Genomic DNA, 16,964 nt, shown 5'->3' with positions numbered 1-16,964 from the left:
ACTGGAGATGTTACTGAGAGAGTAGATATAAAAGTCAAGTCCTAAAGACAAAAGCTGTATGTAGTGGATTCCTAAATTCGAAATTATGTCCAACGTACTGATCTTCTCACAGTCTTCAGTCATCATGCCATCATCCACACTCAGCTACACTTTGACTAAGACCATAAGACCTCAAACTCCCTAATATCTCTTCATTATGATCACTGTTTCTTTCCTTTTTCCTCCTTTCTCTTTGTCCTAATGGCTGCCCTCCTGCTGTGCCTCCGCTCTGACACAAACTGACACCTGAGCAGGTAAATGTTCCCACACAGCATGAAGATCAGGTGACGCTGTATCTCCCGCTCTGTGGGTTGGGTTACAGCAAGGGTGTAGATTTGGTTGTGGCATTGGTGGGGACGGATGATTCAGCCATCGACCCCTGCCCCGTTTCTTATTTTTTCCTTTTTGTTTTTGCTTCGTGATTAAAAAAAAGGAGAAATATACTTGCCTACATATGCTATTATACATGCTTTTAAACCATTTAAAATTACAATTCATAGTTTTATATGTGAATTATATAATGTTAAATTACTATTAAACAAATGACTGGCTAAGTATTTCAGGCTTTAGTTTACTTCAGCCATATTCCATATAAATCAGGTATCATACAAAAGTAAAAATAGCTTCAAATACAGTCATGACAATAAAAGAATATAACTTTAAGGACTTAACAACATTACTTCAGTTATAGTACACCAACATCTCTAAAACATTAGCACTAAGGGAACACTGAATGATCTGGTGGGTTTTGTCCATAAAACTACTCATCTAAGATTACCACAAAGTAAAAGATCTCTCAGCAACATTTTAGACACTACTGCCCTCTATCAGATAGGGGGCTGGGACCAAGCCTAGCACCTACTTGCCAACCTTGAGACCTCAGAATTAGGGCGACATTCAAAGGGGCTGGGAGGGATATACATGTACATATACAGTGGGGCAAAAAAGTATTTAGTCAGCCACCGATTGTGCAAGTTCCCCCACTTAAAATGATGACAGAGGTCAGTAATTTGCACCAGAGGTACACTTCAACTGTGAGAGACAGAATGTGAAAAAAAAATCCATGAATTCACATGGTAGGATTTGTAAAGAATTTATTCGTAAATCAGGGTGGAAAATAAGTATTTGGTCAATAACAAAAATACAACTCAATACTTTGTAACATAACCTTTGTTGGCAATAACAGAGGTCAAATGTTTACTATAGGTCTTTACCAGGTTTGCACACACAGTAGCTGGTATTTTGGCCCATTCCTCCATGCAGATCTTCTCAAGAGCAGTGATGTTTTGGGGCTGTCGCCGAGCAACACGGACTTTCAACTCCCGCCACAGATTTTCTATGGGGTTGAGGTCTGGAGACTGGCTAGGCCACTCCAGGACTTTCAAATGCTTCTTACGGAGCCACTCCTTTGTTGCCCGGGCGGTGTGTTTTGGATCATTGTCATGTTGGAAGACCCAGCCTCGTTTCATCTTCAAAGTTCTCACTGATGGAAGGAGGTTTTGGCTCAAAATCTCACGATACTTGGCCCCATTCATTCTGTCCTTAACACGGATCAGTCGTCCTGTCCCCTTGGCAGAAAAACAGCCCCATAGCATGATGTTTCCATCCCCATGCTTCACAGTAGGTATGGTGTTCTTGGGATGCAACTCAGTATTCTTCTTCCTCCAAACACGACGAGTTGAGTTTATACCAAAAAGTTCTACTTTGGTTTCATCTGACCACATGACATTCTCCCAATCCTCTGCTGCATCATCCATGTGCTCTCTGGCAAACTTCAGACGGGCCTGGACATGCACTGGCTTCAGCAGCGGAACACGTCTGGCACTGCGGGATTTGATTCCCTGCCGTTGTAGTGTGTTACTGATGGTGACCTTTGTTACTTTGGTCCCAGCTCTCTGCAGGTCATTCACCAGGTCCCCCCGTGTGGTTCTGGGATCTTTGCTCACCGTTCTCATGATCATTTTGACCCCACGGGATGAGATCTTGCGTGGAGCCCCAGATCGAGGGAGATTATCAGTGGTCTTGTATGTCTTCCATTTTCTGATGATTGCTCCCACAGTTGATTTTTTCACACCAAGCTGCTTGCCTATTGTAGATTCACTCTTCCCAGTCTGGTGCAGGTCTACAATTCTTTTCCTGGTGTCCTTCGAAAGCTCTTTGGTCTTGGCCATGGCGGAGTTTGGAGTCTGACTGGTTGAGGCTGTGGACAGGTGTCTTTTATACAGATGATGAGGTCAAACAGGTGCCATTCATACAGGTAACGAGTGGGGGACAGAAAAGCTTCTTACAGAAGACGTTACAGGTCTGTGAGAGCCAGGGATTTTCCTTGTTTGAGGTGACCAAATACTTATTTTCCACCCTGATTTACGAATAAATTCTTTACAAATCCTACCATGTGAATTCATGGATTTTTTTTTCACATTCTGTCTCTCACAGTTGAAGTGTACCTCTGGTACAAATTACTGACCTCTGTCATCATTTTAAGTGGGGGAACTTGCACAATCGGTGGCTGACTAAATACTTTTTTGCCCCACTGTATATACAAAAAACTTGAATCTTACAGTGTTGATTTCAATTCAATTCAATTCAATTTTCAATTCAATTCAATCTTTATTGAATTGAACACAAGGTAAAAACCATTAAATATATATATGTATATAAATAAGTATATAAAGAATTTGTAAAAATATAAAACCATAATATACATAAAACACAATTACTTAAAATAAATCAATAAATACACAAACACTTTAACCAGTGCTTTCTCAGACTGGATGAGTAACGGGAACCACTCACTGTCGGATCTGTAAGTGCTAAAATTATACTGTTACTCGAACCATCCAGTCGTTCTCTAAAATTGAACATTAACTTTCTTAAAAGTGCTTTAAAAGTCCAAACACCCGCAGCTACAAACATCTGGCTGGCACTACCACTTCTAGGTATCCTGCAAAGGATTCTCATCGCATCATTATATGCAACATGCAGCTTCAGCATGCTACATTGTTTGTAGGATGACCACAAGGGGGCAGTATATAGCGGTGTGCAATACGCTTTAAACAAAGCCACTTTAACTGGAAGTGAACAAAAGCTGAATTTGCGTGCAATAGTATTTGCCTGCACATAGAGCTTACATCGTTGTCTGTACATGTCATCATCATCATTCATTTGCTCAGTAATAAAGTGACCGAGGTATTTCACCTTTTTATGAACTTCAAGAGTTTTTTGTGCCAGTTTAAACAAAGGGAAATTTAGCTGTTTATCCTGCTTGTTCTACATATCAAAACAGCACTTTTAGCAGCGTTGTACTCAATGTCATATTGCACACCATATTCAGTACAGACATTAAGAAGATCCTGTAACCCAGCACTGCTTGGACTAAAAACAACCAGGTCATCTGCATACATAAGATGATTTATCAATGTTTTACCTAATATACACCCAGTGTTACAGGCTCTCAGCTGTATGGACAAATCATCAACATATAAATTAAATAAAATTGGAGACAAAATCCCACCCTGTCTGACACCATTGCTGACACCAAAGGGGCAGAAATACTGCTTCCCCATTTAACCTGCATGTTCTGATGAGCGTACCAGTAAGAGAGAATCCTCACGATGTATTGAGGAACTCCTCGTGTCTTCAATTTATCAAAAAGTTTTCTGTGCTTCACTCGATCAAAAGCCTTAGAGGCATCAATGAAACACATGAGGACAGATGAATTTTTAGCCCTGTACAAACTGACTATTTCCTTGAGTGCATATATGCACATGTCAGTGCTTTGGTTTGAAGCCAAACTGATTATCCAGAGAAGAGATGAACACACCAACTCTATCAAACAAGATTCTTTCTAACACCTTAGATAAAATACTGGCTAGTGCAATTGGCCTGTAATTATCCAAACAGCTCACTTTTGCAGCTTTGTCTTTCATAACTGGTACCAGTAAAATACACAGCATTGAGTCTGGTAATATGCCATGAATCATAAACCCAGTGAAACAGAGCGCTAAAAGAGGAGCTAGCCTTAAACTAGCATGTTTTAAATGTTCTGCACTGATGTGATCCAAACCAGAAGCTTTATTATCAGACAACCTATGAATGGCTTCATATACTTCATGTGTCCCTACACTTATTGTGTCATTACTCATGTCAAGATTGTCCTCATATGGATCACTTTTTATACAGTTAAACAACGCACTGTAATGCTGTCTCCATAACGCTGCAATGTTATCTGCCCCAGAAACACCTTCAACAGTTGATGGTAGAGATGGTTTACAGTTATTAAGAGCTTTCACCTCTTTCCAAAAATCTGCCATATTATTACACAGCATTTTCCTGGCCAAAGAATCTGCTCTCAGCATTTGCTCATTTTTAGTTATAAAGCGAACAGCGTACTTATATCTGGCATTCGCACATTTTTTCTGTTCAAATTCTGGGCCTTGTTTAGGTCTTCCAGCCACTTGTACCACTTTCATACAGAGCAGTCACTATATCATCATACATGGAGCAGAGTAAATGTTTATGCACAGCATTCTTACAGTTGACATCCTCGCACAAAATAGCTTCTTTGGGCAAAGAAATGTTGTTCAGATGTATATCGGTATTACTATGATAAGCTAAGAAATCATCTTCACTACATGCTGACCAGTCTAATTTTACACTGGTAGCAATATTAGCAATATTATTCCCAGTTGTTGCTGGCATTTGTTCCACATTCACAGTAAAACCAAAAGGTATATGATCTGACACAGTTACCTCATACCTAATAGTCATGTTTGCTAAAGCTGCATGCCCATCAGCTGTACAGATACAGTGGTCCAGCCATGATGTACTATGCCAGGCTTCACTTATGTATGTATAGCTATCTGCAGGCAGTAACACTTTGGTAGACAAGATAAGATTATTAACTTGACAAAAGTGAGTTAAGTGGTTAGCAAACAGCAGTAACCTTGAAAGAGCCGAACCTGCTACGTTTACTAGTAATTTTTTGACAGCTCACATCTCTTTTGAGTTTCTCTCTCAAATACAGAGCAAGAGTTTCTGCATCTACATCCAGGGCAAATTTAGTGGCAAACACGCTCACCACTTTAGTTTTCACAGTTCTGATTGTACTCACAGCTCCAGCGCCAATAATCGATACAGGTCCAGGCCTCTTATTGTGTCCAGTGGTAACAGCATGCATTCCTGAACCCGAATTAACCTTCTCCAGCTTGTGACGAGGCTTGCCATTTTTCACAACTTTACTCCATTGTGGGGTCGGATAAAATAAGTTAAAATGGATAAAATAAGTTAAATGTCACCGTTATTACTGTCCGGCCGGAAACAGGCCGGGGGTGTCCAAATTCAGAGGCTGCATCCACCTGAGGACCCGGCCTTTGTGGTCTAAGTGGGCGGGCCGGGTCCCCCGAAAGCCGGGTAGACCGGAAATGAGCGACTGTGAAATTGGACGGTCTAGCCCATTGACTGTAGAAAACATGGACGACGCGACAGTTCCCCAAAAATGAAGCCAAAACGTCTCTATCGCCCCCTGGTGTCTGGCTGCAGTATAGGTCATAAACCCCGCCTCCTCCATGTTAACGGATGGGACTGGGCTCAGACTAAAATTAATTAATTCTCCTTAGATAACTTTTTTCCAAAGATTCTTTCTTTTGTTTTCAATAGTTCTCATCACGCTGATTGATGTTCAATGGGTCTCCTTTCCCATAAGTTTGATTCTAATTCCTACCGCGGTGATACGTCATCATAAGAGCTTTGACTGACAGCTGCAGTCACGGAGAAACTTGCGTATCTCTGTCCGGGAATAGCAGATAGAGCGTAGGCTCTGAGAGGAGGGCCAGCGTTTCTACGAAAACACGACCGAGTATTTTAACCTGACAGCCTGAGGTGTTCTTCAGTAAACTGGACTACCCGACAGAAGAACCCGAGGCCTCGCTGCACTTTTTCGGTAAGTTAAACGTGTTTGTAAGCTAATCCGTAACTACCGTCCTTAGCTAGCTCTTGAGACCTAGCTAGCTATAATGAGCACTCTGCACAGCTCCTGTGCAGAGCTGAATATTAAAGATGTGCAAACAACAGCATGTTTTCAGTCTCTTGCCACATCTGTAAAGACAGTAACAATTTTTGTACTTTAGTAACTCCTCTTTAATCAGGAACCATGGATTAAAGTACTGTAGTGTACTGTAATACTGAAAAAAATGTAAGAGAAGAACTTCAGATCCTGAGTGTGTGAGGACAGAAGAATCAGCTTTATTTCAATATTGAGGGATAAAATTTATATCTGAATTTGATGGTTCTGTTGTCTTTGTGATTACAGGAGCTGCCCTCAGATTCAGCCCTCAGCACCATCGAGTGACAGCAGACAGATCACCCAACATGTTCACATGTTAACTGCAAAATGAACTGATGAAAACAGTACAAAGGTTAAAGTACCACACGTGCTGTAGTGAAAGCTGCAGCTGTTTTATTGATAAAGTTAAAGACAAAAAAACCCCAAAAGGATTAATCACTCATGTAACTGTGTCACTATATATATATCAGCATTAACAGGACCTCAGTTTGGTGTTTCAGAGAGCTGCTGATCTCAGACCTGCACAGCTTCCGATTTAAACACTTGATGTACTCAGCTGCATGAAGAGCCCGTTTGAGTTTCTCTAACACAATTAAATAAAACCAGATGAAGGTCAAAGGTCGTCACTTCTATGTTGAACTACAAACTTGTCATCTGGAATTTTTTCACAGTTTTTTTTTTTTTTTTTTTTACTTTACACATAGTGTGTTATTTACCATAAAGTGATTCAGAGTTATTCATACCGGAGTAACCAGAGAGGATCACATATTTTTAAATATATAACTTTCTACAGGACTGAATATAATATCTTTATGTAAAAGTCCGGAGCCTCTGGGAGTATCTGAGTATTTATAACATTACACTAACCAAAGGTCTCATCACAGTGTTGATGAAATGCTGGGTTTATCCATCTCCTGGGGCGGGCCTACAGAGGAGTGCTGAAGATTTCCCTGTGAGGGAGCTGCTGGTGAAGATCATGAGTCCTGCTTGATCAATGCGATGAGCTTCAGTGTTCCTGGTGTTTCTTAAATGACGCCTCTTACAGCGGGTCAACAGAACTTATGGCACAGGACAGCTGTGATGAAAGAAAGGCAAGAAGTTTCTCCAAACCTCTGGACCCAGAAACCCAGCTTGGTCCTGATGGTCTCCCTCACTAGTTTCTCTCCAGGGTGAATGTAGCTGTTGATATAATATGGACTCTATTATTAAATGAAAAGAACAAATTAGACTACACTACTGAAACGTTCTGCTGATGTTTTTAAAGTCTCCATGTTACCAGGCTGTAGAGGGCTCTGAAGATTTAAACAGTTTTAGATCCATTACACTCAGTCTTATGTTAAAATCTCAAAGGACAGCATTATATTTTTGATATTAACAGTAACTCTGGGCCTCTGTAGAGTGTGCAGCTGATCTCATCGCTGTCTAAAAATGGATAAAAAAAAAACATAAGTGTTGAAGACTATTAAGAGTAGCAGGTGTGTAGCGTCGCTAACTAGCTAGCAACAAGCCTCCAACACAGTGCGTATGCTAGCGGCTAATCTAGCAAACGAATTAACAACAGAGTGATTTTAGAACTATAAGATGATGAGCTGTGTGTCTTTTTTATAACAGTGACATGGTTGTATTTACCTTAATTAAACGAGTCGTCAGTCGCGGTAAACCAGCAAAAAAACTCGAGCAGCCGGGCTACGTAAAAAGTGTAGGGGGGCGTGTTTGCGGTCACGTCCAGCGGGTGTGTGGGCGGGAGCGTTACACAGTCGCTCCACCTCAAGTCACTACTGCGCAGACTCTGGCTCCAAATTTGCAAGATGGCAGCCTCCACAAGCGGGGTATTTTGGCTTCATTTTTGCGTGGAAAATCGGGAGAAATTGGGGGGAGAATGGTCGCCCCGGGAGATTTTCGGGAGGGGCATTGAAATTCGGGATTCCCCGGAAAAATCGTGAGTGTTGGCATGTATGGACTAACATAGCCTGTAACGTTATTGTGACGGACACATTATATGAGTGAACTTGACTTTAAGTGACTTACAGGTTTCTTTGAAAAACAATTTCTTATATCCAGGTTCTTCCTCTTTGCTGCCATCCTCGTCTCCTCCTCGCAGCGCAGGTTTGCCGCTGCTGAAACTAAACAGAGCTCCCTGAAAGGCTCAGCCAATCACATTGGCCATATTTGTCACATGACGTAGGACTCCGGTAGAGAACGTAATTTAACTCTTTCTGCTCCGCTCGCTGAATGAGACGCTGACAGATCGTTTTTTTCTTACTATCGGGTTTGTTTTTCTTTACTCGAAGAGATCAAATTATTGGTGGGGACAATTTAATAATTGCTGGATATTGGTGGGGACACGTCCCTTCCGTCCATGCCAAATCTACGCCCTTGCATACCCGGAAGCTCGTCACACAAGGCTGTAAGGCTGTAACTTTCACTTTTGATTTGGAGCTGTTTGTGGCACAACAGGGGCACTTTGTTTTTCTCTGACTTCGACAGAAAAGAGGCAGTGCAGCCATAGCTGGCTGATTTTTGGATCGTAGCTACTAAGTGAAGTTTTCATATCTGTTTCTTTTCTGTCAATCAGATCATGGCTGAGGTCTTCGGCAGTCGATCGCTAAATGATAAGGTGAGTAATAATCTGTTCGTCTGTTTGTTTGTTTGCTTGTTTGTTTGTTTGTTTTAGCCCGTCTAAGAAGAAACAAGTGCTCCACAGTTAACGACGTCTTTCTTTCTTGGCAGAAGGAAGGAGGCCTGGATAAAGACGGTGAACTAAAGGAGGCCAAGCGAGAGTTGGAGGAATGGAAGGTAGGCTACACTTTCCATTTTCAGCTGTGAAGTCGCGCAGCGTTTTAGTTCAATAGTAAAATAAGTTCACGACCGTCAGAATAAATTTATGAGAAAACGCTGAGAGCTGACAACTGCTCAGCCGGAAGTGTCTTCATCCTCCGTTTATAGAAGAAGGTGGTTTTTTTATTGAGTACCGTGAGTGATCTGAGTGATTTAAATAGTAATTACAGTTCTCAGATCAGTGAATGCAAGTCCGGAACTACTGAAAAGCCTGAGAGAATCTATCTAAATGCCCATAATATAATAAATGTCATTATTTCCATTGATATACATTTATTAGCATTGAGACATCATTGGATACATTTTATTTACGCATTTGAGCTTAAAGTTAAATGGTTACTTATATTTGGTTGCACAGAATATGCAGTTTGCAGTAAACAGGGAGAAACCGTAAAGCAGCAGTGAAAGTCAGGCGGAATGGGCTCAGGCAACATTCCATAGAGGGTGTAGCTGTAGGTCTATATTTGCTCAACTAAAAACTATTTTGATGGCTTTTGAACTTTTGATGGCTCACACTTTAGCAAACGAGGCGCAGGTGAAGTGAGCACAACCAAAAATGAATAAACACTGTTTTAGTCTTTTGTTTGGGGGAAAGATTGGTCATAGTTTGTAAAGGGCAGAACCATTATCTTGTGAAACCTACACAATTGCAGTGATCAGTACAGATCTTGATTAGTGATTGCTCAGGAACCTGTTTATATAGAAAATAAATAAAGGTACATAAGGTTAATGTCAACTAAAATACAGGCATACAACACCAGGGGGATGCAGCACGAATACTGAGTTTCGTCAGTGAGTCAAGTGCACAACATTGTTTAGGATTTCTCTTTTAAATTGATATCATAAACTATTTCTTCCATTTTTTCCTCATAAGGACATAAAAACTAAGTAAAGCTTTGTTTCTCTTCCAGTTCTGTACTTTTCTTACTTATCAGCAGTGGTATTATATCATTCAGAATGACTTGAGTATATTTGGCCATGTTTAAATATCTGTCAGTGAGAGAATAATTTTATTTGAATAGCGTGTAGTCTCTTTGTAGACTTCCCACAGCTCCAGTTGTATTCTCTCTGAACACCACCTATTGCTCTTAAAGGCTAGATTCGAAAAAGCGGATGATGTGAAAGCCAGGCTGATACTGGAAAAGCTGGAGGAAGATGATGCCAGGTCAAATGCACAGCAGGAGATGAACGCTTGTGTCAAAAACCAACAGAAGACCCAGGATGAATTTAATCAAAGCATGAGAACAGTTCAGGTACACTTATTGTCATCTGTGTAACATCTACACTACACTCAGAGAAACTGAGAGTACATAATTCTCACCAAATATTCCATTTTATTATTTTCCATAGGATGAAATCCAGAAGCTGACTAGATACAATCAAGATTTGCTGGAGAAACTGAAGAGATGTCAGGATGAACTGGAGGCTAAGAAGACAGAGTCCCGCAAGTTAGAGCAGAAATTCAAGGTAAAAACCAGGAACACTTTCAGATCTGTCCATCTGCTCACATTTACATACACTAATCACGGGCATTAATGTGATGGTAATTATGGGATTTCCACACATGGAAAATCCAAAAGTTATCTTAAAAATACATCACCAAACATATCCAGATGTCCCTTAGCAAGTTGCATGTTGATGTTGAGTTATTTTGAGGTGGCAGCAAATTTACACTGTTATACAGGCTGTACACTGATTACGTTACATTGTATCAAAGTGTCATATCTTTAGTGTTGTCACATGAAACTATATTACAAAATATTTACATAAATGTGAGGGGTGTACTCACTTTTGTGAGATACTGCATAGACGTACAGGCTTGTATATATTCTTTTGAGTGTGTGTGGATTAAATTCAAACTTGTGCATCCAATTCCTGTTTTTAAAATTCCTTCAAGAGCTATGCTCTACAGTCATTCCACCCTGTGAAAGGCAGTTCATGGCCCCAAATAAAACGGTGACATTCATCTTCCTGATCAGTGGACACAAACGCCTGACCACAGCTGTATACACATTGAAACAGATAACGGCCTGTAACTCTGTATTGTCCCATCTGTCCAGATCTACGCCCAGATCCCAGACACAGAGGTGAAATTCATTTCTCAGAATAAAGAGACAAGGGAAGAGGGTGACGAGGACAGTCAGCCAATCAGAGGAGTGTTTACCATCAGCCAGAGAGCCGCTCTGCTTCTGCAGGGAGGACAGGCTCTCATCACCTTTGAGGAGGAGAAAGGTAGACGTCATTTGACTTCAGTACTCTATATGGTTCATTCTTACTTATGTTAATGTTAATAAAACCAAAAATAAGGAGTCCTCATGGTTTTCCATGCTTTGCTATGTAAGATATTTATACAATGACAGTTTGCACTGTCACTTGGAAAAAGACACATACAAGACAGTTAAATGCTCAAGTGAAAAAACAGAATTTCACTTTCAGATATTAAATATGAAATTATGATTTCTTATTTTTAATATCACCTGAAAAAAGCAATTTAAATGAAGACAGACAGACGGGTTTTTTGGAGGTGTGGTCGTAAACTTTGGATCAGCTGTAAAACAGCCTGTTTCACTGAAGCGTTATTTTCAGTACGTTTCATGCTCAAGAAAATGTTTTGTCTCACTCCCATGGCGTCTTGTGGCATGCTGTAGCTCTAATTGGAACCTTGTGAAGATCCAACCATGCAAATTATAATTTTTATGCCATTTTCCAAGTGGTCTTAAACTTTGATTGGGACCGTATCTGAAACTGCCACACGAATGTTCATCTCTTTAGTTTAACGTGCATCATGTCAGCATAAACGGATCAGATCAAAAATCTCTGCAACAGCAGCTATGATAAAATCAAATACTTGAGAGACAAGAATAACGAGACAATGGAAGACAGTCAGCCTATCATAGTGTGTCTATACTACACCTAGACAGATTATTCTGTGATCAACCTGCTTAGCCAAATGAACCCGATCATGACTCAGACCTTACAACATGGAGTTCTCAGTACAACTGCAAATGATACACATCTTTTTGTCATATTCTTGGTCTCCAGTGGCTCGCCAGATCCTGAAAATTGCCAAGTGCTCTGTGTCCTGTGAGAACAGCAGTTTGGACGTGAAGCCGAGAAGAATCACCATGGATCCTGCTGTGAAGTTTGAGGTAGATGCTGCAACAGTATCATCGGGTTTTTTATGCTTCCGTTAGAAAATGAAGCCTCATGGTTCACAACTAAAACGAAAAAGCAACTAGAGCCTTATTTTTTATGTTGACTGTGTCTCTAGTTTCCTGTCTACAGTTTGTACAGTTGTAACACTGTCAGGTCATTAAAATCTGTCCACAGAGTAGGAGTGAGACAGTACACATCTCCAGGATTACTTATTGCTGTGATGACACACAGAGAATACTTTCCTAAAAATACTTCTTAGGCTTTAGTTAAGACCCTAACAATACAGAACTAGATTCATCCTGAGTCATTCCCATGGAAAATATGGCCTTCTGTGCGTGTCTGTGTGTGTGCGGCAGGGTCAGAATTAACAAATTAAAACAGGAAGTAACGAAACAAGGAACACAGGAACTTGACATGGAGAACACAAAAGAGCAGGAAAAATGACCTCCTGGGACAAACAACAACTAGAACTACAACCTAATATCAAGAACCAGAAAATGGAAAATTAAGCTGGAATATGAAAAGCTAAGTGACAACATAAAGAACATACTATACAGTAAATATTATAATTAATAAAACACAAATAATAAACTCAAAGCATGAGGTCAACAGATATATAGGACCGTTTTCTTCCACTTATAATTTTTTTATATTTATATATATATAATTTTAAAATCCTCACAAACCCTTGAATAATCAAGCCCCAACTTATCTTAAAGACCTCATACTACCATATACCAAAGTACATCACTTTGCTCTCAGTCTGCTGGTGTACTTGTAGTTCCTAAGACATTTAAAAGTAGAATGGGAGGCAGAGCCTTCAGCTCCCACTTTGGATTTGTGAGAAGGACACTATCTCTACTTTTAAGATTAGGCTTAAAACTTTCCTTTTGGATAAGGCATATAGTTAGGGCTGGACCAGGTGACCGTGAATCCTCCTTTAGTTATGCTGCAATAGGTGTAGGCTGCTGGGGGATTCCCATGTTACACTGAGTGTTGTTTTGTAATGATCAACACCCTGTAAACAGTGTGTGTTCACACCGATGTAGGTCCATCTTGACGTTTCCAGAAAGGAGCTGAAAGTTTCCAGCGTCCCCGATGTCATGCCAGAAGAGAGAATAAAAGACCGACTGGAGATTAGTTTCTCCAGGCCCAGTAGAGGAGGAGGAGAGGTGGAGAAAGTGAAGTATGACAAGAACACTGGGACTTGGTGTGTCACATTTCTCCAACCTGGAGGTAAAACTCTATAAGATAATTGTGCCACATTACACATTATTCTTAGTTAGTTGTTCTAAGTTATTCTGTATCATTACAATAGTTGTAGCCAAGCTAAGTATGTTAATGCTCAAATGTATGTGCATTTGTGTGCAGTTACTGAGAGCCTTGTCCTGAGGGGAAGGTACGACGTAGAGCTGGACACTGAAGTGAAGGTGCAGGTTGGACCTATTTACGAATACCAGCTGCGCAGATTTCAGGTAAGTTACAGCACTGAGACTAAAAACACTTTGGTAACTTGGCACAATTTATCACTTGTACAACATTTAACTGGACAGGCTGCCAGTCTGTTGCAGGACTAACACAGAGACACATGCAACATTCATGCTCACATTTTAGACCTGGAGTCTCTTTGGAGTCACCAGTGCATGCCTTTGGACTGTTGGAGCACACAGGGGCCCACACAGAGAGGCCCCACACTGGCAGTTTACCTTTAATTCCCAAGCTGACGCTTTCAAACCTTTTTATTTTTCAAAATACAAAATATCAAATAAAATGTACTATACTTACCAAACCCCATGTACCTTTAAAGGCCATGCTACTAATGGAAATCACTAAATCAATTAACAAAATAGCCATTGCTGCTGGATAATTCCTTTCTTTTACTTAGCCTAGTCGTCAGAATCCACAACGTGTCATGAAACTAATTTCTTAAAATTTCACCAACAGAGACATATGGAGAAATTTTTCCTGTTTATTTTAATATTTAGGGAGGCTGTGTCTTTTTGCAATTATGTAAATTCATCCATGCAAGTTTAATGAAAGATAGTTATTTCACTTTATCACTAAAAATGCTTAACTGGTATAAAACTTTGCACCTTCAGATTAACAGAAACGAGAATACTTCTAAAAAAAAGAATAGTTATATTTTACTTCAAGCTATCTTGGTATTTGTTTTTTGAGGATTTTTAAGTTGTATTGAGAGCTGATGGGGTGTTACGCACACCAAAGGTGCGGCTACCAAGTTTAAATCTCAGTGACCGAGACATCAAGTCAAGGTCAGAGATCAAGTTTTCTGAAATGCCATAACTTGAGAACAGGGTGGCGTAGGTTTTGAAATTGATACTATGGGTGTGTCAACTATGACAGTGAGGACTAACACTGGCAGTTGCAAGTCTTCTTTAAATTTAAAAGCCTTTTTTTGTTACATAGTCATTGTGTATTATGACTTACAACATTCATAATACATAATTATTATGGCTATAGTAAAATAATTATTCTCTGACGAAAATATGTAATTATTTCACAACTTGTAACAAACATATAATTATAGAAATATTATATTATAACATCATAGTAAGTGTCAGTATTTGCATTTTTATTTTATTTTTTTACAATTACTAAGTCTGTAGAAAAACAGTGTTAGCGTTAGAGGGCTTTCTTATGTGTTCAAATACACACACGCCTACATGAATAAGTCTCAACGACACCCCCCACCCCCACACACAAGTTGTTATAAGTTAAAAGTTGTTAAAAGTTTGCAGAGCAACAATAAAGCAATTTGTTATGATTTATTTCAGACCTTTTGTGGCTGTCCGAAGCGAACCATCCTCCTGGATGACATTCAGGACATGGTTGATGAGGAAGACCTCCAGGACCATCTGGAAATCCATTTTCAGAAGCCCAGCAACAGTGGTGGTGAAATAGAGAGCATCAAGTACATCGCTAAACCGAAAGTCCTGCAGGCCTTTCTCTGTGAGAGCACAGAGGAGAAGGACGACAGTCTGTGAACCACCATGAACTGCCCTATAATACATATAGGACATGTAAGACGAGCTCCACCTGTATTAAAGTACATTTCTAATCATTTCCAAATGTCTTGCTCAACCTGAAGTGATACATTGTAGAGATTTCATTTATTTGTTCTCCTGCTGGGTTAATCGGGATGATACTTCATCTCTGTGCATTTAACACATTTGATTACAATCTTCCATGCGGTAAAGTTGGGGGTGTTTGAGTTATGTTAAGAGATAAAACCAAGAAATTTTGAATATCACTTTAAAAAGAACCTGTGTGATAGTTTATGCAGTCAGTCTGTAAAATTAATGACAACCTACACAAAGACAGTACTACGTATAAGAACATGTAAACACTGGGATGGGTAGTAGGCTGAAAGCCTCACATCTCATTATCTAATCACTTATTTTAGTCAGAAAATTGTATTTCCTTTAGTTAATGTAACTAACTGTAAATCTGGGATGTCCGAAGACAAACGTGTAATGTGCTGGATGACATGATATTTTCTGTTGGTAAATTACCACTTGAGAGGTGAGAACAGCAGTTTTATTACAGCTATCTCTGAGCTAGTTGGCTTGCCCTTTTTAGCTCTATAAACCTGCAAAGGAAGCTTTCAGACACACCGTCATCCTGTGTAAAAAGAAAATCCTCGCAATTTAAACTAGTGCCTCAACTGTCTTCTATGCTGTGCTTAATAAAGTTAATGAATCCTGAAACAGTAACATGAGTTATATTTGTTATTTTGTGGCAGCTGCATTGGTAACCACAGTGTTAGCACTGCTGCCAGAGTCACGTGTTGTTTTATTGTGGCTCCTGGCTGGGCAGCATGATCATTAGCACATTATTAGTAGGGGTGGGGAAAAAAATCGATACTATGTAGTATGGTGATATTTTGTTTGCTAATAATGTATCGATACAGGGACAGCAGAAATCGATATTTTGTTACAAAAAAAGTTTTTGTGGACTGGAACATGCTCTCACTTCAGCTCCTTTTTCTGAGCAAGAATCCTGACATTCCTTCACTGTCCAAATGTGTTTAACTTGTTTTTGGCAGCAATAAACATGACAGTTTACTTATTTTAATTTAAGACATGTTTTATTTTAATTAAGTTTAAAACTTTTTTATTTAATGTAAAATTATATTTTGTTTTAATTTACTTTCAAATTCTTCAGTTGCTGAAGGGGCTGCATAGTTTTCATAAACTGCATAGTTCAGAATAGCTATAATTGTACCAGATGGTTGCGTTCAGTTAAGTTGGACTAGACTGTAATACAAACCGTTCAGTTTGTCAACAATAAAACTGAAATGAGAGAAAGACTGAGTGTGAGACTTTGATATTAGATAAAACGAATATTGATAAAGTTTACCTTTATGTACAGAATCTGAATATCGCAAAATATTTTAAAAAATTGCAATAATATCGTATCGTGCGTTAAGTATTGTGATAATATCGTATCGTGGGATGTATGGTGATTCCCACCTCTAATTATTAGTTGTTGCCTCTGTTGCGAAATCAGTTTTACCCCGGTTCTTTTATACGGCGAGGCATCCAGAGATGTGTCTGTGTCTATGTGCACGAGCACGTGAGAGCCTGTGTGTGCCTGTGTCTATGTGTGTTCATTGTGGTCCTAAATATTCTACAGTGGGATGCTTGAAGTCTTATTGCTAAAGGGCAGGAACTAAAACACTTTATATCTCATCTGCAAAGAAAACCACGTGTAATATGGAAACATGGATAAAAGCAGAGTGGTACTTTGTTTATAAATGAATATACAGCTATGAGGAATGATACAAAAGAAGGGGGTGGCCACATTTGTGTGAACTGGAATATGGTATAGATTAGTCAGTGTAAAT

General features: G+C 39.6%; 2 protein-coding genes and 1 pseudogene across 3 annotated transcripts in view; 1 reads left to right on the top strand and 2 right to left on the bottom strand.

The window, feature by feature from the left end:
• tmprss3a (transmembrane serine protease 3a) overlaps positions 1-8,610 on the bottom strand; it is a 37,419-nt gene extending 28,809 nt beyond the window's left edge. The window contains exons 1-2 of the mRNA XM_087852938.1: positions 8,488-8,610; positions 8,132-8,240 (exon numbers count right to left, since the gene is read on the bottom strand). Of these exons, the coding sequence (XP_087709064.1) occupies positions 8,132-8,240; positions 8,488-8,610 (232 nt within the window). The remainder of the gene's footprint in view (positions 1-8,131; positions 8,241-8,487) is intronic.
• Positions 201-5,218, bottom strand: LOC148098341 (uncharacterized; annotated as a pseudogene).
• On the top strand, positions 8,519-16,192 carry nmi (N-myc (and STAT) interactor). Of its 2 annotated transcripts, none has more exons than XM_087853039.1 (9): positions 8,519-8,720; positions 8,837-8,899; positions 10,036-10,194; positions 10,292-10,408; positions 11,002-11,173; positions 11,984-12,090; positions 13,147-13,333; positions 13,469-13,572; positions 14,893-16,192. In XM_087853039.1, the coding sequence occupies exons 1-9, from the start codon at positions 8,682-8,684 to the stop codon at positions 15,100-15,102; spliced, it is 1,158 nt and encodes a 385-aa protein (XP_087709165.1). In that variant the 5' UTR covers positions 8,519-8,681; the 3' UTR covers positions 15,103-16,192. The 2 variants fall into 2 exon arrangements, with proteins under 2 accessions (XP_087709165.1, XP_087709164.1); XM_087853038.1 differs by having other exon boundaries at positions 8,834-8,899.
• The last annotated feature ends 772 nt before the right edge of the window (positions 16,193-16,964 follow it).

Source organism: Neolamprologus brichardi, chromosome 16, assembly GCF_056152115.1.
Source record: "Neolamprologus brichardi isolate AB-2024 chromosome 16, ASM5615211v1, whole genome shotgun sequence".
NCBI lineage: Eukaryota > Metazoa > Chordata > Actinopteri > Cichliformes > Cichlidae > Neolamprologus > Neolamprologus brichardi.
This window is presented reverse-complemented; position numbering and strand designations above follow the sequence as displayed.

Coding starts and splice junctions, on each gene's coding strand:
- nmi (XM_087853038.1), top strand. CDS start 8,682: ATGGCTGAGGTCTTCGGCAGTCGATCGCTAAATGATAAG. Junction 12,091..13,146: donor ATCCTGCTGTGAAGTTTGAG/GTAGATGCTGCA, acceptor ACACCGATGTAG/GTCCATCTTGACGTTTCCAG. Junction 13,334..13,468: donor CACATTTCTCCAACCTGGAG/GTAAAACTCTAT, acceptor ATTTGTGTGCAG/TTACTGAGAGCCTTGTCCTG.